The 26,709-nt window shown below is 41.0% G+C and overlaps 1 protein-coding gene across 2 annotated transcripts in view; it reads right to left on the reverse strand.

Annotated features, from left to right (window-relative positions):
• Nucleotides 1–23,268, reverse strand: part of SHTN1 (shootin 1) — a 55,128-nt gene extending 31,860 nt beyond the window's left edge. The window contains exons 1-6 of one of the 2 annotated variants that reach the window (XM_074545295.1): nt 23,043–23,268; nt 16,208–16,260; nt 9,666–9,726; nt 5,396–5,490; nt 3,038–3,206; nt 430–527 (exon numbers count right to left, since the gene is read on the reverse strand). In XM_074545295.1, coding sequence (XP_074401396.1) covers nt 430–527; nt 3,038–3,206; nt 5,396–5,490; nt 9,666–9,726; nt 16,208–16,260; nt 23,043–23,100 — 534 coding nt within the window. In that variant the 5' untranslated portion in view covers nt 23,101–23,268. The remainder of the gene's footprint in view (nt 1–429; nt 528–3,037; nt 3,207–5,395; nt 5,491–9,665; nt 9,727–16,207; nt 16,261–23,042) is intronic. The other variant, XM_074545294.1, reaches the window with a different exon arrangement.
• Between the last annotated feature and the right edge of the window lie 3,441 nt (nt 23,269–26,709).

Genomic DNA, 26,709 nt, shown 5'->3' on the forward strand with positions numbered 1-26,709 from the left:
TGCTGGTCTAATTATGATGACACAGCACTGCCAATGGCTGAACTTAGGGATATACTCAAAGAAGTAGCACCAGTGAATAAACTATGTGTACTTCAAAAGTATTTCTGACACATCTGTGGGTTTAAGGAAATCCAGAAAACCCTTCAGGCTGTGATGGGTGAGGGGCTGTCAGGAAGGGGAGGTGACAGCTGTAATATGGGCTTAGATCAAACAGGTAAGGAGAAATCATGTGCCAGCTACAGTGGCACTGGACTGTGATGAAGAGGATCCCTTCCAGGGACATGCCCTACGTGATCCATCACTGGCAGGACTTGAGATTAGACAGTATTCAATTAACTTCACAACTGTTTTCAGCAAAATAAGCTAAAAGTTACAGAAAGGACAGACTCCAGGCTAACATGGTCTCGCCTTCCATGGTACAATACATACTTCTTCAATTACTTCTGCAAGTTTGCACCTCAGGTTTTCCAGTTCAATGGCCAAGGTCTTCTTTTCCTCATGAACAGATATGATTTGATCTCGCAGCTCTAGGGTTTGAGGAAGGAAATGAAGAATATATTTCATTGGAAAAACAACAACAAAGGAAATGTCACAGCAATGCAAGTACAGTTGAGTATGAAACACCTGAACTACGTATCAAGCATCAGCTGTAACCAAGGAACATCCTCAATAATTTATGAGCTTTGCATAAGTGTCAAGTAACAGATCTATAACTGGGTCACAGTTTCAGATTTACTCTGTTGAGGTAAGCTCCTTGTTCAGTTCTGCTGCCTTTATTTGCATTTTGAATGATTCATTTCCTGTTATAACATGGCCAAACCCAAACAGAGGGTCCTAAGTCCGGCTCTTGAGACTGTCACATCACAGAGACTCTGGTATAGAGGCAGCAGAAAGCAATTTTTAAGAAGCATCCTTTAAAACAAATTAATACACTTCAATTCTTTTTGGATCGTGAGCTCTTGTCACAAGGGAAATAAACAAAACAACAGGCAGTTAATACTTGGGAGGTTTTCACAGAAGAAATTGTCCTGAACAGCTGCCAATTTATAGCCTTTGTAACATTATGTGAACAGAGTCAGAATATAACCTTTACTGATGGAAGAGCTAATGCTTGTAATTTTCCCCTCAGAATTTTTGTTCCTTAATTATTAAAATATGAAATAAATTAAATTCACAATGGAATAAAACACTTGATTATAATCACTTCTTAACAGGAGATCAGTTTGCATACATAATATATCAAGGTTTAGGTTAACATAAAATCACCACAAAAATCAAAATTTATTGATATATATTAGCTTTCAGTAAGTGCTCTCATACCCCACCTGCTTCCAGTATTTCACAGCACTGCTGTTCATTGAACACCAGCCATGAGTCGAGAAAATTGTGGCTAATCAATTGCACATGATGATGGTGACATGCTGGATGTCATTCTGGTAGGTCTCACATCTTGAAAATGTCCATTCTACACCAGCATCCCCCTCCCAGTTCTGAGGCCTCACATTTATTTTCCTCTAAATTAAAATCATACACTTTTTAAAGTAAATAAAAAGATCTGTTTTCCCAGAAGATTTTTCATACAGCTTGTCCATTTTATGGATTTGTGCTCTCCAGAGAAATTAATGGAGAAAAAAGTCTCAGTGAAATTTATGAGACTTGGATTAATTCTGGTTTTACAATGCATGTATCAACCTCACTATGCAGAGAAGAAATCATGTCATAAAGTTTTACTACCTTATTAGTGTATCCTTACAGAAAAGTGGTGGGAGAGAAGGGATCACTCCAAGAAACATCTGATACTTTCTGGAATGGTGAGAAGGCTAAAGGACTTAGAAGATTCCCAAAATACCACTTTTCATACTTTAATGAATTGTTCATCAAAACAGAAAGCAGATACATCAAAACCTTTCTTCAATAATTCTCTAATTTGACCCTGCTACACTCCCATCTGATTTGCAGCCAGTGTTTATTCTCTAAATGTATTCCTGACACCTTTCTCCACTACAAAAGTCTCATTTCCCATTCAGATGGGTTGCATCACACCATTTGCTGCCTTTTCCTACATCTAGAGGATGGAAAACTGATTACAGAATGGTACTATGACACCCTATTTCTTCAGTGGGAGTGTTTCACAAGCATTTTTACAACACACACACCATTTTTCTTCAGTGATACTTTGTACCACTCCTTGCAGCTGCTGCATTCAAAAAGACAACAGTTAATAAGGTCAAACTGAAAGTTCAAAAAAGTTGTACTTAAACATCACGTGCTGCTCCAAGTTACAACAAAAAAAAAAAAAAGCGAAAGCCTTTTTTTAAAGAAGTTAAACACTTAAACACTTAATCTTGTCACAAAATCCAGAATGTTGGCATTCCCCTTTTTTGGATACTATGCCACAACAATATAGAAAACCATGATGACTTCATCACAGGGATGAGAAATAAGGCTTATTTTGGTCAATGGAAATATTAACTGCCTTTCAAAAAAGCAGCAGAAATTTCTGGGAAAAAACCCCACAGATCTGTCTTATCAATGTATTTCATGTTCTCCAGCTGTGCTGTTTTACCCAGTACAACAGTCCCTCTTTAGGCTGCTTGTTTGGTAATAGCTCTGGAACATGAGTGAAGTTTGTGCATACAAAGGTACATAATGGAAACAAAAATGGAGAGTATTGTCTGACAAGCTCTGAAATAATGACATTGCAGTGGAGGTGACCTGGCCCTTCTACTTAACTTTAATTTTTTTAAGAGTTTTAGGAAATGTTTCTTTTACTGATTCAGCAGCATTGAACTCTCTTAGCTGGGTAGATCTCATTTTCCTATTGCATTTAACCTCCTCTGCAGGCTGTGTATCCCCCACCATTTATGTTACACTCTATCAGCCCTCCATGTTCTCAGTCATTCCTGGAAATTCTTTGATTCTGACCACTCCCAGAAGCATGACTTGGAACAAGACCAGTCTCTGGCCCACACCAACACTGCTGTTCTTGAGACAAGTTCTGCCCTGCAGGTGGTGCAGGATCAGCAGCAAGGCTCACCTTTTATTTGCTGCTGACAGTGCACAGAATTGCATGATCCAGAGGTAGCTTCTGTATCCGTGGATGATTCATCCTCATCAATGTTGATCTCTTCAGTGATAATTTCTGGGCCCAGTTTGGCCATACAAAGCATACTAATTCTTTTCAAGGTTTTATTTTCTTTGTTCAGCTGAAAGGTGAGAAGTACAAACAGTAAGGACCTAGCTAGTCTGTCTTTAAGATGCTGGGCAAGAAGAAAAAAGTCAACTGTTTTTTGTCCTTTATCATTAAAAGATCTATCAAACAAAGAAGTCAAAAGTAACATTAGATTAAGTTCCATTGAACATTGGAATGGTCTGAAGATGGGGTGGTTATCCACTTTTTCCTCTGAGAGGCTTCAATTCAACATGATGCTTTATCCATGCCTTTTTTTCCTCTCTGGTACTTCTGTTTAATAAATACTGTGTAGGTTTAAATCAATCACATCAACTACCAAGCTGACTTAATGCTACACAGGCTTTGTGACAGCTGCTCACCTTTAAACATGTACCAGGAGTCCCAACTGAATGACCTGAAGAAGAGTTTGTGCCCCTGAAAGCTCATCTGGTTTTTCAAGTTGGATCAATTGGTTAAATAAAAATCCTTACCTTCTCCTGTGTATAAACTACAAATATATATAATAATATATAAAGTATAATAATAAATAATATAACAAACTATATTATCTATTATATAATTATATATATTATAGATATCATATATATATATATATATATATATATATATATATATATAATATCTACAATATATATATGCTACAAATACTACTACTACTATATTCCTAGTCACAAAATAATTATCTCAAAATTCTTTGGAGTTATTACTGTAGAGTCAACACACATGAGATGGGAGCCATCTCATGAACCAATTCTTTATGGGTCAGACCAGAAGTCAGAAACCACTTTGGGCTGGATGCCTGAACACATGGCTGGTTGGTGGATGGTACAGAAGAGATTCTACAAAGCATCTCTGTCTTAATGAACAAAAACTGAACAGAAATCACTGCAAATATTTAATTCTCTTTCACTGTCCTGCATCCAGACACCCCAGGGGTGTTCAGGTAAATGTCAGGGTGACTGCCCACCCATCAACCAAGCATTCCCTGTGCTCAGGTTTAAGAATGAAACTCAGTTTTCTACTAAAGACACACCATGTGCCAAAGTCAACACAGACTTCAGAACTCCAGTATGCATCTTCAAAGAAAACATACACTATACTGTTCATCTGACCCCAAATTTTTACCTAAGCAATCATCTCTGATCCCCCTTATCCTCAGCCCTTCAGTTATGGGAGATTTATTCAAGAATTTATCTCCTTCCTAAGGAATGAAAGTGAGACAGTGGGGAGAGAGGTGTGAGGAGCCCTACATGGTGCAGCCAGCTCACAAACAGCCCCACGGAGCAGAGGGAGTCTTTGAACTGCCCTTGTCCCTGCATTACAGGCAAAGTGCAGAGAAGAAGACAAGTTGCATAAATGTGTTCATTTTCTTACTTATATGCTGATTGTCTATCTTATGAATTCTAATATAGTGTCATTATGCAAACAATTAAGTAAATACCTCCAGAAAGTACATTGCTAATGCATCTAAATTAAAGTGATTTCTTGCTGGTGTGATTTTTACCATAACTAAGGATGTACTTTGGGCAGGGAATGGGGAGGGAGGGGAAAAAAAAAAGGAAAAAAAAAAAGGCAGTCAGCATTGCTAATGAAATTTGGTTCAAAATTGCTGTAATCCATTTTCTGATGAAGTGGCTCAGATGCATTTTACACAACCAAAAATATATAAGAGAGATAAAAACATTCTTTAATAATAATGCACTTCTGATGAGATGGAATATAGAAAATTACACACTTGCTAAATTCATCAGACTAGACGCAATCAACAGAGCAGTGGAGGTCACCTTTCCCCTGCCCTTGCTTTGCTTTCATAAACAATCACCTGAAATGTAATGCAGTGGTTGACTTTTTCCATTTGATTTAGACACTGAAATGCTCATTATTGTTTTCACACAGAGGAGTTCTAAAACTTATTTTCCATTTAACCTAAATGCATATGAAAGCTAGAGATCAGGATGCTGGTTCATGAAAATAGAAACAACATTAAAATGGTATTTTTCCTTTAAAGGCAGGAATGGTGCTTTGCATCTCGCATCTGGCTGTTAGTTTTTTGCCACTTCTAAACTATTTCACAGCTCCACAAGGTTATACAGAAATATATAAGGGTCATGCATACATTCTCAAGTTTTAAATAAATAAATAGATAAACAGGTGAATAAATAGATTTAAAAAAAACCCCAGCATCACCATAATTCTTCTCACCTTAGAAGCCAAAGCCTCAGCACTTTCACGGCATGTCTTCTCAATTTCAAGATGGTTCTGAATACAGTTCACTTCCTCAATAACCATGTGAGAAACTAAGGGAAGAGTTCAAAAATTAGTCATTATTTTCCTGAGACTGACACATGCCTCCCATGATCAGAAATAGAATATCTTCTTTTGCTAACTTTCATTGTGAGCATTTCAAACACAGGGAAGTACATACTTAGATATCTCCATGGATAGGAATGGTTCTGAGCATTGGATATTTGGGTTGTTCCTTTAAGCAGTTCTCTCAAGTCATGTTTGCAGCATTAGAGGGGCAACTGTAGAACTGAGTATAAACTTATGGAAGCAGAGGACCAGCAGGAGCCTCCTTCACAAATCTCACTCATCATCTTTATTTCACTAACACCTGAGGAATCAGAATGACACCCTCAGGATAATCCCTTAGGAGAGGTTTACAAAGCTCCTTTTCACTTTCTGGTCTGTTTCTCATTGCCAGTCTCTCTGTGCTTGAGCAGGCCCCAAAATGAGCACCACGGTCTCACCTACCTCCACTGTTCACAACACAGATTTCAAAACACTCCCAAAATCTTCCCTGAAACCAAGACTGGGCTGTCTGACTGCAGCTGGAATGCATGGCTGTACATTTGATGTCACGGCTGGAGGAGCAAGTGCCACATCTGTCCTCTGCACTTAGAAAATCCCTATTACAATTGTGGGTACACATCACTCTGCCAAAGACAGGCAAAAGAGTGACTAAAAAGTTCTGAAACAAATTCTGTTCTGTAACACAGGAGACCAATGGGAATCAGAAAGAATTTAAAAGCACAGATACATTTTGGCCTGAAATTCTACTCATCTCCCAGCAGTACATATGTACTTTAGTAGTGTTCAAAGTCTTAAGGGACAGGTTTTAGGTTGCACAGGGGAGCAAAGCAGAAAACCCCAGAATAGTTTTCCATTTCTCAGGCTCATTGATGCAATTCCCTCTTGGCTTCTGGCACCCTCATCTGATCCCAAACAGCAGCCTGGAACCTAATTCTGCAAGTCATTGCAAGGCACAAATTCCTCTTCAGCAGTGTCATGATTCCAGTGCACAGAACACTTGCAAAAATGCACAGGTTACTTGCAGCTGAATAACATTTTGGAGCAGGAACAAGGCTGGAAAATATAGTGTAAACAAAGAAGAATTTTTTCCTAGTATTTCTTCTCATTTTCATCAAGATAAAATTTAAAATCTAGGGATTTCATACCACTGGGTAGAAAACCCTCCTTGCCCTATTCCAAGAGTTTTGACCAAAGACTGAAGAGAGATATTTAAGCCATCTTTGATATACAGAGGTCATCTTAAAAACTACAAAACAGAACTTCATGCTAGGAAAAAGAAGGTCATTAACAAATGTTATTTATGCAGCTTTATACTTAACATCCCCTGAAGCTTTCATTTTTGAAGTTTTGATGTTGTCAGAGGAAACTAGCAACACATTGGTATGGTGAGTAGCTGCATGAAAGACCCAAAATCTACAAAAAAGAAAAGGCAGGGCAGTGTACTGGTAAATCTTGGTCTATAAACTATATTCACATGAAGTCTTCTACCAGGAGTGCAACCAGACCTCTTTCTTTGAATGTCTTTTTATTTTCATTTCTCCTGTAAAAATTATCTTCATTTTATTTTAATTTCTCTGTGGATAAATAATCTGCTCCAAACGTGTCCTACCAGCTGCTACATTTTAGAGACATACAACACATACAATTAGAGAGAGGAAAAGTTTCATGCAGTACATCTCCCTGTCTCCTCTGGTTTTATTCTACTGAGCCCTGGGAGCTTTGAACAGTGAGATGCTTTGGGCTGGATGAAGGAGCAGTGGAGATACAGAGCTGCTCCCATTTTACAGACAGGAATCCAAGGGCCTCAAGCAAGGCTAAAGTTGGGAAACAAGGATCGGGCTCTCATGGCAGAACTAGGGATTACTCTTGGTTCATTTAAACTTAATTAACCTGCAATTATGATTAACTCAGGGGAAAAAAGTCTTTCCAAATTAAATACAAAAACTATATTATTTCCTAAGTCTGTCCAAAGTTCTTATTATGTTAATATTAATATTCATAAAGAAGCACTAAGTGGCCTGAAACATCTCTAACCTTGACAGTTTTTTTCAGGGGTAATAATAATCCGCAGCAAATGCAGGCCAACCAAAAACCACTTAACTAATTAGTAGTTGCAGTCACCGAGAAAACATGAATCAACACTGTTATTACAAGTGGCACATTTGAGTGGCATCTAATTATGACTTGATGAGCACGATACTTGCATTATCAACATTACTACTGCATCCCATCAGGGACTAAAAGCCGCTGATGGCATTGACTGCGAGAAACTCCCCCTCAATGGTCCCGCAGCACCCAACAATCTCCTTGGCAGGGGCACCCTCACTAAATGACATGTTAAGCATAATTACTGGTAGACATTGTAAATAAACAGGATTGGAAGTGAAAATTGTACCAAGTGCATAAGACACAATCTGACACATTGGAAGTGGCAGCCTTAATTGAGAGTTTCTTTGACTGCTCAAGATCATTTCAACTGCATTTCTCGGAGGACAGTGATTATAACTGTGGAGACAGACGGCATAATGGTATCAGCACTGCTGACAGAGCAGTGAATTAAATTGTATCTGCTGTTGTGTGAAAGCCTTGATGAGAGGTACAGATCCTTAGTGGTCTTATCATTATAACACAATGGTCATGTTGTCATCAACCTTGCTGGCTCCAATTGAAAAGAAATGATTGTGTGTTGAAGCTTTCCCCCCCACCACCACCTTCTATCTCTTGTGCTCAATAGAACCAATTTTCAGAGAGCTATGAAATCACGCAATAGGGCCTAAAATGCAGCTGCTTGGCATACAAACGGGGCCCCATTAAACTGGAATCACACACAATATGTGTTTATGCCAGGAGAACAAATAGAAGCTGAGTACAGGCCAAGTTTATTCACAGACACAAAGCCAATGTAGCTCTTCATCAATATAATTGCCTTTTATATTGTCGTTTAAATAATGGGCTCTATTATTGCTTTAAAATCCTAATATTCCTGGCATTTTATCACTATGTTTACAAGGTATGTCCTTTAAAAATGTGAAAGGAAGATAAAAGAAACCTATAAAATCTTACAACATCAAATATTACCTCAAATTTTAAGTCTTAACTACTTGACATTTTCTGCCACACTCCAGTATTCCTCGTATCATAACAAAAACAAAACAGGCAGCCGTTTTTCCAGAGGAATTGTACTTCTTAGAGAACATTCTTGGTTACCTAAGATCATTCAAGGCAGTAGACAATTCCTGTTGATTTCAGATTATTTTCCATAATTGTACCACACGAACTATTATAAAACAGAAGTGAGCAAATTCCTCTTTAACACAGTCACACAAAAGTACAGACCATGTGATTTCCTCCTCCTGCATTAACTTCATCCACATTTCTGATGCTTCACCGTGCAGTTCACTGTACTGGCACAAACCAGATGTAACAGACCACAATCCCATTGTAATTGTCTCTTCTAAGGAGCTATTCCACTAGGATACTTCCACTCCCATTAGATGTGCTTTGTTGCTTCCAGACACCACACAGTTTCAATAGAACCATTGCCATAAAAGTGAAAAACTGAATATTGAGGTTCTCACAGCCCAGATGAGATAGAACTTGCTCTAAAAATTAGCACCTGAGAGCAGTTCGTCCTAAAAACCTTTCCTGGTGTGTCTGTGCTTAAAACAGTATTAGTCCTTCATTTAAAAAATGGCTATTATTATTATTATTATTATTATTATTATTATTATTATTATTATTATTATTATTATTATTATTATTATTATTATTGTTACTACTATTACTACTATTATTACTATTATTACTATTATTACTATTATTATTATTAGGAATCTCAGCATCAAATCACTTCAAGCATGCATCATTCCAAAAGTCACTTGCAGAATCCAGGTGAGATAGAGCCACCTTTGCACCACTGTATTTTCACCACTTTGTACCTTGAGAGTGACTACCCGTGCCAAAGAGTACAAGTGCTGTAACAGCATTTATTCTGACTACTGTGGGCAAAGTCTCACTGGATTAGCTCCTTAAACTCAGCTTTCAAAGAGAAACAGCAAGTGGACCTGAATCTCAGCATTGTTAACGCTGCTGTAGAGTGTGCAGAACTATGTTCATAATTGTCTACGTCAAGAAAATCCCACTGACATTGTCAGCTTACTTTTCTGAAACTCCTCCAGCTTTTTGACAGCCTCATCTCGTTCTTGCTTGATTTTGTCACACTGTAGGAAAAGAGAAAATTGAAATGAAACACTGATCCCAGTTATTTAATTAGCAGTCAGTCACAACATGCAAAATCAACCAGGATCAATTGCCAGCACAATAATGTACAGAAGCTTATCAAAGCATTTCTTTTTCCTTTCAGCCATGTAAGATCAATGGAAATTATGCATAAAAAATTCATTACTCAGAGTACTTCCCAGCCAAACTGGCACACTGCACTTGATTTAGGTTCTGATTCAGAGCTACTCTGAAAATATTTTAAAGAGACACATTATCCCAAACCGAAATAAGCAGTTATCCATGTTACACCAACAGTAGAAGCAATAGTTTGCATGTCAAAAATAGACTTTAAGTCTAGTTTCTTTAACACAAATAGACTCAGAAAACAGGCCTACATTTCTATATCCACCATATGCAGGGAAAACCTCAAAGCCAACCATCAGGGACATGCTGTTTAATTTCATTACATCATGAGCAAAGTTTCAGCTTTGTAGAGAGAAAGGCACTCATGTTCATGCTTTAAGGAGTTCCCATCACCTCAGTTTTATTAATTTTGTGGTTATTGCTAACACTACACAGGCTTGCAATCACTGATCTTATGATGGAACGGGTTCTTCCCAAAGAAAGAATAAAACAGATGTGAAATAGAGTTCTCCAAGAAAACCCATTCTGTAAGTAAATGAAAGAACTCAAAGAAATGAGTAAAATTCACAAGAGACACAGTCAGTGATTAACCACAGTGTGAAAAACACATGACCCAGGGGAAGTATGACTGGCACACAAGGTGCCTTACACACACATCCTTCCTCACATGCGGCTGGGCATGTTCACAGCAATAAATCAACCTAAAACCATGAGTTAACTTCTGGAAGAGGTCTGTGTGACTGAGCTCCTTACAGTGCAACTCCAATTACAAGGATGCTGGCCACTGGAACAGAACTGGGTAAAAAAATCAAAAGACAAAAAAACCCAAAAACCCTGAAATGATTTTGCTCGATTTTCTGTTTTTCCACATGAGGAGCCACTTTGAGTTAGCTGGGAAAGAAGCCTGCTGTTAAACAACAAGAAGGGGGAGAGTCTGATTCAAAGGCAGCCAAATTCAAGAGAAAACATCTATCAGCTACAGAGGACCCTGGATGAGACCCAAAGAAGGATCTGCTCTCGGGCAAGGCGAGGATGCCACTGATGCTGGCTTGGGGCAGATGGTGGCTATCTGTGGGAGCAAAAGGAGCTGCACTCAACAACAATCTCTCTTCTGATGGCACTGGGGTGATGAGGCTTCAAGGGACAGGGCTGAGTAGGGGGACAGGTCAGTCCCAGCTGCTGTGAGGACTGTGAAACAAGGCAGAGCTGCAGAAGGAGCACAGACACACTGAGCCAGCAGTGCCGGACGAGGACTCACCATTTCCTGGGGCCCTGCTAACAAAGAAGCTGTGGAGAGAATCTTGCAGAGGAGAGGTGGGGAAGGGAAATCCCTGCACGAATCTTGCTGCCCTCCCTCTGTTTCCTCAGAAAAAATGTGGGTTACCTTTGTGGCAGAAGTGCAGTCTAAGAGCAGAAGGCAGGGAGAGATGCAGAAGGTGTTTCTGGCTGTTCTGCAGAGCACAGTTCTGCCACAAAAGGGAACTGGTGGGAGCTGCGGCCTCCTTGGATTTCCCAAGAAAGACCCTGGAGCCACAATGACATATTTCACCCACACATGATTTTTCTGCACACTGCAAGCTTTCAGCCCACTGCACATTAAATAAGCAATTTAAAAAACAGAAACTTTAACATTTTAAGGATCTGATCTGTTGCCTGTAGAAGTCAACAACTTTCCTACTGATGGAAACCTTGCTGTAGAGGACATAGCACACTCCCTTATCCCAACGACAGGAAAAAATCCCTTTTAAAATCCTCCAGGCAGCAAAAACTCCTTTTAAAATCCTCCAGGCAGCAGGCTGTAAGGCAAAGCAGCTTTCCCTGTGCAGTGAAAGGGGAAGTTAAATGACCTATTCCACTTCACCTCGAGTGCTATTTGCAGAGAGAGCTCCATTTGGACCACGGCAAGCTGACTATTCTCCTCATAACTGCCACATTTCTCTGCACAATCAGGGTCTCTAGGCTTGGGTCTCTGCAGAGCAATTCCTGCTCCCAGTTGCAGTTTTCTCAATACCTTCCTTTTGCTGCTACTGTGCTTCAGAATGAAAGAAGAAGAAGAAAAGGAGAGTGGGAGATTGCTGCCCTTGCTGAAATGATCAATGGAAAGCACTTTGCCTTCTGTCTTGCAATCAGAGCCATGCAAGCAGAGCTGTTACAGGTCTTTCCAAAAAATACCCTAGTTTATCTTCTAAGAATTAGGAAAAATTTGAGATTTTCTTTAACTACTTAAACTGTTTCAATTTTGAAATTTACACAAAAATAAAAAGCCTATAAACTATGTTTCATAATAAAAACTACTGTCACCCTTTAAAATAAATTGACCTTACCTTTAAAACTGAAAAGTTTAAAAATCAAAATTTAGATGTATGAGCTGCTCCTAAAATGCTCCAGAGAAGTCCTAAAAGTTCATAACCATCTCACTTTTCAAAAATGCAGTTTTAGGCATACACAACAATCATTAATGGACAAAAGTACCACTATTCCTAAATATTAAAAGGCAAATATCATAACATGACTATAAAATCTTCACTTTCCACATTCAAGCACATGCAACTGCTAAGGAGAAAATCTCCATGTATTTACTAAGCTTTCCCTTTTCAGCGTTAAGGGGTAACTCCAAACTAAAGAGTAACCTTGAATAAAAATTAAGAAGTTTGTAGCTCCTGGATTGCCAGTCAATTTTCAGTTTTTAACTTAATTAAGAGTTCCAGCTTCTCTGCAAAGTAAAACAGCCCTTTATTCTATTTTATTTAATATATCTAGTATTAGTATAAGTAATCTAATATTTATACCACCATTATACCACCTATAAAACTCTAACAAAGTAAACAGAAAATACTGCAGTGCTGGACTGGCTACAGTGATAATCTCCTAGCAGTAAAAATACATAGCATCTGTATTTTTAGAAATTAACAGTCCATTTTCCAAAGTTGATTTTGTGAATAACTCCATATATTCTTCATCTTTGCAGGCACAAGTTCAGAAGATTTGTCAATCCCACTCCTTTCAGATTTTAGCCTTCTAGGTAGCCAATACACAAGGCAATATTTTAATTTCTAGTTTCTTGTCTATTCTCTACTAACAGGCTTCTTTTTTGCCAACTATTTTGCACATAAGCTCCTACAGACTTCAGTAAAATGCCTTCAAAGGGCAAAGACAACAGGGAGATTGTTCAGCCCAGATATTAAGATGCAAAAAGTTCATGTAGTAGTCATATAGTCAATTAAACCATTGCTAAGCAACACAAGACACAATTCTTCCCCATTTACACAGATTGTGAAATGTATGCAGATTTAATGCTTGTTCTAAAATTGTGAGTTTGGCGCAGTGCTCAAAAGTATCCAATGACATTTGCAGTGCTCTGCTCAGAGAAACAATGAGTATGTGATCAAGGCAGAGTCCCTTCCCCATTCCCACTTGGTGATAAAACGTATAATGCACTCCATCCTGTGCTTTAGCAGAGCAAACCCCATGAATGATGTATCAGAGATACAGAATTACACCTACCCTTTTGGATAGCTGTCTTGCCTTTTTTTTCCCCCTACTGGCAGCATGACAAAACACTGTCAAAACCAGCGTTCAGAGTCATTTCTGTCTGATTAGCAAGTAGTCAAATATTTATTCATGATCTGACTCTGAATATGTCAGAACTGCATATTAAGTTACCCACATTTGTGTGCAGCTGAACATTTGTTATCCATTTTTGGGGGGCTGGTATGAATGTTTTGTTGGCTGCATCAATAAAAAAAGATGACCTAAGAGACGTAATCTGACAATATAATTTTGCCTCCATTATTTCTAAAAGTATTTAAAAACACTAAGAAAAAATGTCTGGGGAAATGTTGTCAGAGACTCCACCAGTGGTCTCCAAATTGGCAGTTTTGCAAGGCAATGAGGAAGAGACACTGTGGATGAAAGATCTTGTCTTTTGCTCCTGAATTTTCATGGTTATTAGCATCCCTTTCAAAGCAGCAGTGCTTTGAACAAAGTAACCCACTTAAAAGTCAATTTACTTCCTAATTTGAAGGAAAAATATGGAACAAAGAGCATAAATTTTCAAAAATTAAAAATATATCTTAAGTTACCTGCCCATTATCCACTTTGTTCCATGTGTCTAATGGAAACTAGGACAATTTCTGCATGCACAGCTCATCTTTCAGAGCCACACAAGCACTGCAGTGACCTAGGAAAGTACTCCAAGTGTACCAAAAACACATACACAGACACCGCTATTTAATTCCTCTGTGGCACTTTCCACACACAGTCTGCAAGTCACCTGCTAAAAGAATTAACATCTCATTCTCCTCTCCACGCAATTATGTGACCACAGCTGACACAGAGGAAGCCACTTGCTGACATCCACAGTGACAGATGTGGCAGAAAAAGGAACAGAAGTCACCCACAACTTCCCAGACCCACAGGCAGAGAAAGTCTGTGCTGCATTTTTCCAGCAGCAGGTTTGATCCTGCAAAGAACAAACAGATACAAAGCAAGAGATGCTAAGGACCTTTAGGATTACTCTGCCCTGCCATAACACAAGGAACAGTTTCTTTCAGTATTGGCCCTGAAAGCAAATATAGCCATGAACTCTGTATCAGTAGAATTTTTTTTTTTTTTTTGGTAGAAGAAATGCACTTAAAGCCTCACACTAAACCACTTGAGTCCAAGCACTTGAACAATGAACCATGACTGCTTACACAAGCACACCAATTTGCAGGATGGAGATTTTGGAGGTAGAAAACTTGCATAACAACTGAAAATCCAGCCCTGAGCACGTGTTTAACTATTTGCTCAGCTGGGAATGTAATCCCCATAGGCTCAGACCTGGGGGATTTTTGGGTGTTATGCAAGAATTCCGCAAAAGTTCAAAGCAGCCTCCAGATGAAACACACAAGAGTAGCTAGAGATATGCAGCTGTAGGAAAGAAGTCTTGTGAGAAAGAGGAGCAAGGAGGCAAGAAGAGCAGAATGGAAAAAACAACCTCAGAACTTCTCATTCCATCTCTATTTCAGAAATAAAAATTTTCATTGACATTCCCTGTGAAGAAAAAAAAAAATTAAATAAAAATGTAGCTCAAGGGAAGTCTCCCCATTCCTCCCTTCTCGAGCTAAACAAAGTTTTGCTGAAGAAACACCAAAGCTGAAATGACTTGGGTTCAGGGAAAGTGGACAGTCTGTTTTTCATGAGGTGTACTCATGTCCTGGCACGGCAATCCCCACATGTGACAGAAGCCAAGAGCCAGCATGGGACAAACTAAAGGGACAGAGCAGAGCAGGGCAGGATGCTGAAACCTCTCCCAGTGGTTTGGAGACTGCAAGAGAAACCTGCCCAGGTGTTAAACACGCTCCTACATGCCTCCCTTTCTGCTGCCAGAGACAGCATTCTGGGCTGGAAGGAGTCTTGGTCCAAGTCAGTCTTATTCTCATTTTCTTCTGTGCATTTCCTCCAAAAGCAAAGAGAGAGGAGAGATTTCCTGGGATGAGCTCAGCAGAACAGGAATGCAGCAACAACCAAAGTGAAAAGGACAAGGAGGTCAGAGCATAGAGGGAATGAAGCACATTGTGCTGACCACAGTAGAAATACAAATAATCTTTGCTGAATCATAAGTGTACATAAGTATCAAATTTTCTTCAGCAATAAGAAAAGAGTTAAGGCCAAGGTCTTCTCGATACAGCCTTGAATTGAAACATTTGTAAGTAAAAATGACCATTCCAAAATGATTTCAAAAGAAGCTGAATTAAACCTATGTCTCCTGGCAGCTAACAGGGATTTAAAAACCAACAGATTTCTTCTTACATCTTCAGCTCACTCATACTGGAGAAGAATTGTGCTTACAATACAGTGTAGCACTGACTCCCCTGCATGCCTCCCTACCTTCAGAAATCATATTCCTACATTATGAAAGTTCAGAAGCTGAGGGAAGGTCTTCTCTTTTTTTGTTTCTTTTCAGTAATTAATTCCCCTGTGCAAATGAAGTCATAATAAAACAAGTCTTAGATCAAAGAGAAACAATTTTATCTGGACACGTGACTTGGTCTATGCTCCCACTGTTATCACATGCAAATCTGGTAAAGCAGCAATCACTTAAAATATATTTACAGGAACTTTTCTGCAGTGGGACAGCCAGAATAGTTGTAAGAGCTGCATTCATTGCAGCATATAAAACACAAAGGTACAAGTAATACAATTTCTTCTTCTTCTTCTTCTTCTTCTTATTCTTATTCTTATTATTATTATGTAACAGTGAACTCAAAAAAGCAGTCAGGAATCTGCCACAGTCCAAAAGGCATTCTGGTATTCAGCATTTCAGTATTAAATGAATAATTGATTCATACAAACCTCTTCCTTCGTTTTCTTATTTTCTGCTCTAAGCTCTTCATATTCGCCAATAGCTACACAAGGGGGGAAAAAGAAAAAAAGTTAATATAGCAGTACCTCTTCCCAAATTAGTTCTCCAATTGATTAAATTGAAAACTCTTCTTTTGTCTATGAAGACTTCTTAAATAACATGGGTCATAAACTTCATTAATAGCCTGTTAATATCCTATGAACTGGGTAGACCTCTAGAACAGAAGCAATTAGGAAGTGTCTGAAAAAGATGATAGCTCCCAAAAAAATCAATTTTTGATCGATGTAGAGTTAAACAATTTTATTGATTGACTTCAAAAATTACAAAGTGGATATACTGGTTTGCAGTGACCATTTTAAACCCACACTGGCTCAGGTTACAGATCAAGCCCATAAAGAATGGTTGGTGTGACACAAGGGTACTTGCAGAGCAGCTGATCCCTGCACCAGTAAAACCAGGGTCTCCCATCCATCCCTTTACTTTGTCCCCACTTCTCCTTATGTACCCCAAATTCCATGCCCAAGAAGAAGGAAAAACAAAACAAAAACAAGAACAAAAACAAAAAACCCCAAAACCCCACAAAACAAAACAAAACAAGCCCCAACAGGTAGGTGAACAACCAAAAACTCACACTGGTGAAACAATATATTTCCTACACAGGAGCACAAAGACTGTGCCTCTTGGTCACTGCTCCACTGCCGAGCTATTCCCTGTTCCCCTCAGGAAAATAAGGGAAGAGACCTCTACCATCCAGATGCATGAAAAGGAATGCAAACTGTACCAAGAGATGCAATTCAAGTTTCTTCATACTTGAAAACTGCTGGTGTTTGCTTGCCTTTAAGGTAAAATCATTCTTGACATTCAATACTTTACAAATGACTGAAAAATGTAAATATAGATTTGCTCCACCCTCAACAGCTCTCTTCACACACTCCATGAACAGAGAACTCTGACTCATTAGCCCTGAAGGAGAAAATAACAGAATATTCTGGGCTATAGCTCTTAACCCACCCAAACTATTCACAGCCAACCCTGCTCTTTCTTACAGTAAAAGAGTAAAACCCCAAAAGAGCCAACGTGAATGAACACAGCATGTTCCTCCACAACAGTGGCCTCACTTATTCAGCAGCTACTCACTCCACAGCTCAGCTGGCCAGAACGGACTGCCCTGGAAACATATCAATACCCTTTATCAGCATTAAATTAAGCAGGTAACTTTGTATGCAGAAGCTCCTTTAATTATAACTTAGTATTCTGATTTTCAGTTGTCAACCTGTGTCTCCTGGACTTGAATTTGCGAAAAGAATCTAAGAATTAGCTAAATTAGATGTTTTATATATTTGGTACTTACTATGGCTGAAAAGGACTTATTACTAAAACAAGGCCATAAGGGTAAAAATATATAATGACTATAATTCACAATGAACAACAGGAAAGACACCTTCATTTACACAGAGTGAGGTGGTGACTCTTCCTACTCTTTTTATTAAAAAATTAATCAGTCCCTTTCCTAAAGCTGCATATTAACAAACCCAAGTTAATGAAAAAAACCCCCAAACTTTAAAAATGCTACATGCATATACTTCAGTATTAATATTGCAAACCAGGGCAGCCTTCCAGTTGATTGAGAGCCATTCCATGACAAATCAATAAGTAATGGATTTAAAACCTATTTATTTACTCAAAAAATAAGTAGAGCTGTCAAAGGAAGCAAGTGTCACTCCACTTTTTTTTGCTTCCATACCATGGACCAGGCATGTCTTTACTGGTACAGGCAGGAGAAAGAGCTGATGGGGCAAGAAGTGCTCTGCTCCAGATGAAACAGACTACCCCAATTAAGTCATATTTTATTTGTAGAAATAAACTAACACCTGGCTTTTTGGATATATCATTAGAGACAGAATTACCCCTGTCAGCACCAGAAGCTTTAATGGAATTGCTGCCACCACATTGCTCCTCCCAGTGTACATGGAATAGGAAAAATCAGGCCAAGAGTGCTGTGAAAACTCTTGAACAACAATGGCCTCCTACATGGACAGCATGCACAAGACTGTGAAGTGCTGTCAAAAGCATTAAAAAAAAGCCAAAAGGGATAATTTTTTCCCTTGTTCACCATTTTAGGTTCAAAGATTGCTTCTGCTAAATCCAAGTTACCAGTATTTCAACAGGATGCAGTAAGGCACCAGCAGCACCAGCCAGGTGCACACTATTTTCAAATAAAGCCTGGGTGGCATTTTCAACACCTCCTTCTGTTCAGGGCAATCTATGGGACAGCAATACACCCAGCACCTTACAATGACTCCAAATCCTGACTCACAAACCTATTAGCAGGCCTGAAGCTCACATGGGCAAACCAAGCTTTGGGTCAGGTATCAGTTGCATTTGCTGAAACCTACACGGCTCAATTACCTTACAGTTCTTTAAAAAATAAATAAAAAGTAACTGTGTAAGTACACAAAGATAAGTGTTAGGTACAAATACTGTAACTCAGCTCCTGTATCTGTGTTCCCATTTGCCTGGATTTTACTCAAATCTGTGAAAGTGTGTACAAGTAAATTTAATAAACTCTGAATTTGCATCTTGCAGTCTTACACCTTCCTTGAAAAAACAGGGCAAGAAAAATAAACACAGCACTGCCTGATAAAGACCAAGCACTAAGTTCACACCAAAAAACTTGCCTTCACAAGTTTCTGAAAAAAAATATAGGGTTCACCACAAGAAACTGAAGTGGGAAAAACATCTGAACTCTAATACATTCAAGCAGGATGGGTTCTGCTGGGGAATTAATGCTCTGTATTAAGATATACACCCAAGTACATGGGGGAAAAGTGAATTATAGAGCAGGTGACTACAGAAGGGAAGACAGCAGCCAAGAAGGTGTCCTAAGAAATTTCTCTGGCCATAAAAATTACTGATGTGCTACAAAGTAGAATTAATTTGTCAGGCCACATTAGGAGCTTGTCAATAATATACATTTAAAATGTACTTCTATGATATATTGCTGTCAGATTGGCAGTCTAGTCTGTTCTTAAGAAGATACACATAAGATGTTCCCTTATTCAAAGGAACAGACATTATAAGAAAAAGTTTAAAGAGATCAAATAGATCATAATTTAAAAAAAATGTATCCAGAGCCACAGTGCTTGGGACTAGAGATTGGAAATCATCACACTTCATCAAATCCAGCCAACAAACACAGAGCAAAGTTAGACCATTCAAAAATGAAGAAAAAAATCCAGGCAATATAAATATATTTAGTATATTTGTGGTTAGAACAGTTGTTAACTACTGTAATGGTTAATGTAAAAAAATTTAGCAAAGTGACCAGAAATTTGGCTATGACAGTACTGAAGTGTAATTTTACCTAGTTTGTAACTCCAGACACTTTGATCACTGACTCCTGTTTTCAGCTGAACAAAAAAGGGACTATTGCAGAATATGACTCTGTCTTTAAGGGCAAGGTTCCAGCAGTGCCAGTAAAACCAAAGACAAACAAGGTAATCTTCCAGGCAGATTATGATTCAGCTGTTAGTCAAGTTTGCTAACATTCCTCAGGTTCTACAACCAACCACCAATAACACAAAGTTTTGCCAATATGCTTTTTTTTTGTTTGTTTATTTTATGTCTTACCCACAGAAATAAGGGCCAGTTGAATAGAATGTACATCACTGGAAACATCACTTAAAGTACAGTGAGGCAATAGTAATATTTATAGTGAAACTGCTGTATTAAACCATGACATTTCAGAAAACTATTTGAGGGTTAAAACTCAAACAACACTTTTAAGTCCAAAATATCATCAATACAGAGATCTTGTTTCTTCATGATGCTCACCTTAAACTTAGTAATGGAGCAAGCTGAAGAATGATCAGTATCAGGTATCTGAATCTAACACACAGGGCTTGGAAAATTCAGCATGGGTGACAGATAAGAGTATCTTACACACAGACGGCTTCAGTGTCCTCGTTACTGCTCAGAGCTCTGCCAAACAACCAAGCAAATGTGCCCAAGCCCCAGAGAGCTTCACAGCTGCCACTGAGAATTGAGTGGGCAGCTACGACACACCTGCCTCAGGTTCCTCTCCTGACCTGGGCGAGGAGCAGTGAGAGCAGCGGCTGAAATGTGACAGCATCAGCCACAGACGCTGCTATGGCACCGCTCCGCAGACATCCCATTTACCTGGTGCCAGGCAAGCCTCTCAAGAGCAGAAAAACACATCCTGAAAAAGAAACCAAGCCAACAGCTTCTGAATGAATGATTTCTGAAACCTTTCCAAACCCATTTGCATTTTCCAGAAATCTGACTACACTTCAAAATGTTACAAAAACCCGAAGCCGTACACTGCTCTGAACAAAATAAAGATAGGACAAGTCTGTGTACCCATTACCCCAAATATTCAGATCCAGCAGATCCTTCCACCAACTGCATTTATTCCCAAAATAATACTGTTATCTGCATTTGGAAGCAATAAACAAGAAAATTAAGAGACTGTTCAACAGACCATCCTAAAATTACTTGAGGGAAGTTGGTAGTATCTAAAATAGTCTTGTTTTGCTATCAATAAGAATGGAGGGGACACTATTCCAAATTACAGTATATAAAGAGTTAGCAAATTAACTTGTCTACAGTAACAATGTATTTTATCTAACTACAAGAACAATTTCATTTATGTCATTATCTTTTCACTGCTTGAGTTTTTCACTCTAGGAACCAGACTCATCAGTCAACACAACTTAACTACTGATTTAACTATGTGTGCTACCATTTTTTTGCATAATGTACAATGTAAAACAGAAGAGTATTTTAATTTTTTTTCCCCCACTGGCTAACTTTTCGCCTACAAAAAACAACTTTCTCACCCACACATCATCACAAAAGTGTATGTTAGCCTAACAACAACACACCAAAACTCCTGTGTTTAAGGATGAACATCCATCAAGAACAGAGCCTTACAGGACTGGGTCTGCCAAGTGCAGCTTCTGTTTCAGCTCAGGTGGATCTGGGACAGCCAGTCCTCAAGTTACAGTAACTTTCCCTTGAACTAATTCTTCTAGTCCTGCGAAACTTCCTTAGACATTAAACGATATCCAGCCCACTGGAGGAGAAGACTTTCAGAGAGCAGAACTGAAGCCCTGCTCTAAAAAATTTCAACAGACTCAATTTTCTCTAAAGAATAACACAAACTTGTCTTTTTTGCAATTATCATTGTCATTTTAACAAATGCTGTCTTGGAGGCAACAGTACTGGACAGAAGCAGTCAGCCAGCATGAGAACCAGATTTTGAGCCCTATTTTTTGGTCTCAGATTACCTAAACACTCAGCTGTAAGACTATCATTTCACACCTAATGAATCCTTCCAAGGCAGAATCTATCTTGTGCTGATGGTAATAATGAATGTCCAAAGCTGACCATACAGGAAAAACTCAAAAAGTGACAAAGTAGGTCATAAATAGTCCATTAATATTCAAATGAAACTTGGTTAGGAAAAGCTTCTGCTAAACACAAAAGTAATGGAGCACATTTACGGTCAGAATGAATGACAGAAAGATGGGCACTGATCACACCCCTGTAATTTCACTCCTTTACACAACTTTTCCCAATAGCTCCTTTCCAAACTGCCCCTCCCCAGCTCACAGGAGACCAGGAGAGCTCAGTAGTGGGAAATACCAGATGTGAATTCCAGCGTGGCTCCTTCACACCTCCTGCACATGCAGGAGGCAACACCAACCGCTTGGTGCACAGGAAGATGTTCACAATTCAAACAGTTTGGTGTACGGGAAGATGTTCACAATTCAAACAGATCTTCAAACGTTTCAGTGTGCCCACCTGACTAACTAAGGCTGCAGCTTTGCTGGATCAACCTGGCTCAGGGACACACTGACCACAGGGGAGTTAAAAATGGATCATGAGCACCCCAACTCCTTTCCTTCTTGCAGAGAATTAAGCATTACAGTGTTCTAGTTTCTGAGTCAGACTACGATGAAATCATATGAAACTCAATGAAAGTGAACATGCTGAAATTCTGGCCTTTCCTACTAAAGCACCGAAAGTGACTCATACACACCCAAAGCAGCCCAGGGTGGAAGTACTGAAGTGCTACAGAAACCGACAGCGCATCAGGACAGCCCTGAGCGACCAGCGGGAAGTTTGATCGCTGATGGGGACAGGGATGCCAGGAGCTCCATGGCTCGGGCCAGGACCGGACCCTGCACCACGGAGCGGGACATGGGACACTGACAGCTCAGCACGGCCTGGCTCAGCTCCACGCGAGGCTGAGCTCCTCGGAGGGACAGCGAGGAGAGCAGACTGTCACCCCTGGAGCCCTGGAGCTGTCCGGTGCTGCGGGCTCCGAGCTCCCCGCCAGGGCAGCACCGGGCACCCGGCACGGCCCATGTGCGGCACCGCCGCCTCCCGCCACCGCCATCGGCCCCCGCGACGGCCGCGCTGGCAGAGCCGCTCGGTCAGCGGGGCGGGAAAAGCCCGCAGAGATCATCGGCTCCAAGCCACCTGCGGCCACAGCGGGCACCTGCGGGGCGACGAGGCGGCCGCGGCGGGCGCCCACATGGGGAAGAGCCAACACGTTCCACTGCCCGGCTTTATTTCATCAAGGCTTTTATTATTTCGCTCCGCACGGGCAGAGCAAGGGGCCTGGGAGCGGGGCCGGGGGACGCCCAGGCCGCGCCCGCCCCGCCGCGCCCCGTTCCCCCAGCGGGCACAGAGCCCTCGCCCCGCGGCGGCCGCGCTCCCGCCGGCCGAGCCCGGGCCCGCGGCGGAGCGGGGGGAGCCGCTTTCTCCGGCGCCGGAGGCGGCGCCGCCCGCCCCTACCTTGGTCCTTCAAGCTGGCGAGGAGCTCCAGCTGCTTCTCCTCGTCGGAGCTGTTCATCCTGCCCCGCCGCCGCCGCCACGGGCCGGCGGCTGCCCCGCTGCGCTCCGCCCCGGCGAGCGCGGCTTCACCTGGCAGCGGGCGGGCGGCGGCGGCCGCAGCCCCGGGGCGCGGCGGGCGCGGCGAGCGGCCCGGCCCGCTCCGCTCTGCACATGCCCAGACTCCCGCGGCGCCCCAGTGAGCATGTGCGGGTGCGGGCACGGCGGGCCCGGCCCGGGGCGGGGGTCCCGGTTGCGGGAGCGGAGTGGCACAGCGGTTCGGCTGGAATGGGCTTCGGAGTCATCGAGCCCAACCTGTGAGCGAGCACATCCGTGTCAGCCGCACCATGGCATCAAGCGCCACAATCAGACTTTGAGCATCTCTAGGGATGGTGACTCCACCACATCCCTGGACAGCGCATTCCAATGTCTAAGACCCTTTCTGTGAAGAAATTCTTCCTAATGTCTAACCTAAACCTCTCCTGCCTTAAAACTGTGCCCTCTTGTCCTGTCTGATTTCTGGGGAGAGAACCTTACCCCCATCTGGCTCCAACCTCTTTTCAGGGAATTGTAGTGAGACGATCTCCCCGGAGCATCCTCCAGGCTGAATACCCCGGCTCTCTCAACTTCTCATAGGACATCTGCTCCAGACATTCTACCAGCTTTGTGGTGTGTCTGAAGCAGATGTCCTACAATATCCTGCAGCCTTTCCCTAGACTCGCTCCAGCACCTCAGTGTCCTTCCTGAATTGAGGGGCTCAGAACAGCACTTAAGCTGTGGCCTCACCAGAGCCGGGTACAGGGGAAGCATCACTTCCCTGGGCCTGCTGCCACGCTGTTCCTGATCCAGACCTGGATGCCTTCTTGGCTGCAGACCAGCACCCCCAGGTCCATTTCCACCGGGCTGTTTGCCAGCTGCTCTCCCCCAGCGTGTGCTGCTGTTGGTGTGGCCAAAGTGCAGCACTCTGCCCTTGGCCTTGCTCAGCCTCATGCTGCTGGCCTTGCCCCATCGATCCGGCCTGTCCAGGTCCTGCTGCAGACGCCAGGCAGGGTCTCCCACAGCATCAGTGCCCCATGAACTGAGATTAACCCTACTGATCCATTCCCACACTGCTGCCTGTGTGTTGCTGCAGTTTTAATGGGCCCTTTTGCACAGCTTGCATAGCACAGCTTTCCACTGAGGAGCCCTTGCCCAGAGGAGTGGGGAGACATAAAATGCTTGTTTGAGTGCTTTGGTACAAAGAAAGCTAAAAGGTTTTAAAAGAACCCTGGAAGCTTGCATTACTGTTTGTGAGGATCCAAGGGAAAACAACTGCATGCCGGTGTCCAGCACTTTAAGGAAACTTTGGTACAACATTAGGGCAGAGGGCTTTGGCAGAGACCTGCTGTGTTCACCTCAGAAGAACACACTTCTTCTCTCTGCTATTCTCTGATGATCCCTTTCTGAAAAAAGGAGGGGATCCAGTCATAATCTCTGTATTGAAATGGTTGCCTTACCCAGCTTACCCCAGGGCTGACAGTAAGTGCAATGCAGAGTTTGCTCCTGTTTATACATTTTGCTGAGCTCCAGCAGCAGGCAGCTGAGCAGCAGCTATCTCCAGACTGACATGGGCAAAGGTACAGTTCATATCCCTCCCTCTCTCCTTCTTTGGCAAACACCCATCAACCCCTGTGGCAGGCAGGTCAGAACACACTGACTACGTGGCAAAATTAGTTAGAAATACCAGAGAGTGAAAGGAAAAACTGCTACAAATAGTTGCTCAGTCCTCCTGCCTCCTTCCTCCCATACCGTATCCTCTAGTTTTCCCATTTTTACCTAGTAAACCTTTAAAACATGAAGAGGCTCTATCTGGATGATTTACAGCATTTTCTGTCCTACAGGTGGTTAATGACACGTGTAACATCCTGGAGAGAAGCCGTAAGAACCATGTGAGCTGTGCTGATGTCTCAGAGGCACGATATGCCCCAAGGCAGAGGCAAGTTCATAGGCTAGTCAGCTTATTTTGAGTTCGTCAGCACAAACACCTTTAACTGTACCAAATGCAAAGTTATGGATTTGTGCTCCTAGTCATATGCAAAGAATGGGAAATGACCTTGGAAAACGAAGGCTATGTAGAGGAAGTGGGAGGCAAAGTGCAAGCAATTATGTAAGTGCTGTCAGAATGTTACTGCTGCAAAAGAATGGCGGTATGCTGACAGGGTAAAAAAGTTTCTTCTGCAACACTGGCAGGACCAAAATAAATTTTCTGTATCCAGTTCTTTAAAAAATGGTACCAAAAATTTAAAGCAAAAGTACAAGAGAATAAAAAAGACCTAAGGTTTGAGGAGAGTGCTTTGCAAATGAGAGACCTTAAATCCTTGATCTTTTTAACTGAGCAAAAAGGGAACAAATTATTTGGTAATGGCAGTTTCAATACTTGAGGGCTTTTCATCCTAGTGGAAAAGAGTCAACCAGAATCTCTGTAACCAGAAGCTGAATGTAAAAGCTACAAATAAAGTCACACATCAATAAATGCCTCCGTTTGAAGGAACACAGAGGTCCTATTTAGGTCCTTGGAGTTCTGGGATGACCTTGGTTTTGAATAGCCCCCACTTTAAGTCAGAGCAGTTTTGCCAGTGTTTTAGTTTTTAGTGATCTTTCTTGGGCTGCCTTATTGGCTTCCCTTCAGCCACAGGTCTCCTTCCAAGTCCCTCTTCCCACTGCCGATATCATTCCCTTTCATTTCCAAACCAATTTCCTTTATGCAGTGCAATAGCAGGATCTGCAAAAGAGTCATTGTAGGGTTGCTTATCCCTGCACAGTGCCAAGGCACTGGACATTTTCATCCTCCAACAATGTCCTGTCTGTTGTATGCAGCCAGAACAGGGCATAAAATCCCTTTGATATCTGCAAAGGCTGCTAGTCAATTCTTCCGTTATTTTATTTGTTTACTCAAGTTAAAGTAATATGTCCACATCAAAAGAATTCACTTCCATAGTTTCTATATTAGGGCTTCATAATTTTTCTTTTTGTTTTTCTTCACTTATGTTTACATCCAGTTACAATACTTTGAAAAGTCAGCATTTTAAAACAAGGATCTCCTTGTTTCAGACCATGCTGGTTGCAAGAACAGGATGGCTGTCACTGCAGTAGTATTATTTATTATTTCTATAGTAATAGTAGTAGTAATGATAATAATAATATATTAATCAATTGTTGCTAATATTTTTCTAAGTTAGGAGATAGCTGTAAAGTTAACTCTATTGCTGATAACTGATGTCCTTTGGGAGACCAAAATTCAGATGGATTCATCATAGCTCTAAATTCTGCCAACTCATGGTTGCAATGGATGAGAATCTGTCTGATATTCTCAATTACACAATAGCCATCAATCATATAAAGTAGGCTAATTGCAGGGGAAAGAACAAAGAAAATAAAATATACTGGAAGTTCTAACTTTGTCTTATTTTGGGATAGATCTTAGTGAGGTGTTGGACACCTCCTGTTATTCTGACTAATGCTTGAACCTGATGCAAATGATCAGTTCCCAACAGGTATGTGTAACTCAGGCTGTTGTACCTGCTTGCATATCATTTTTTCAACTTTTTCCATGGTTCATCTCTTGGATGGGACTTTGATGAACAGTCAAACA

The sequence above is a fragment of the Zonotrichia albicollis genome, chromosome 7 (assembly GCF_047830755.1).
Source record: "Zonotrichia albicollis isolate bZonAlb1 chromosome 7, bZonAlb1.hap1, whole genome shotgun sequence".
NCBI lineage: Eukaryota > Metazoa > Chordata > Aves > Passeriformes > Passerellidae > Zonotrichia > Zonotrichia albicollis.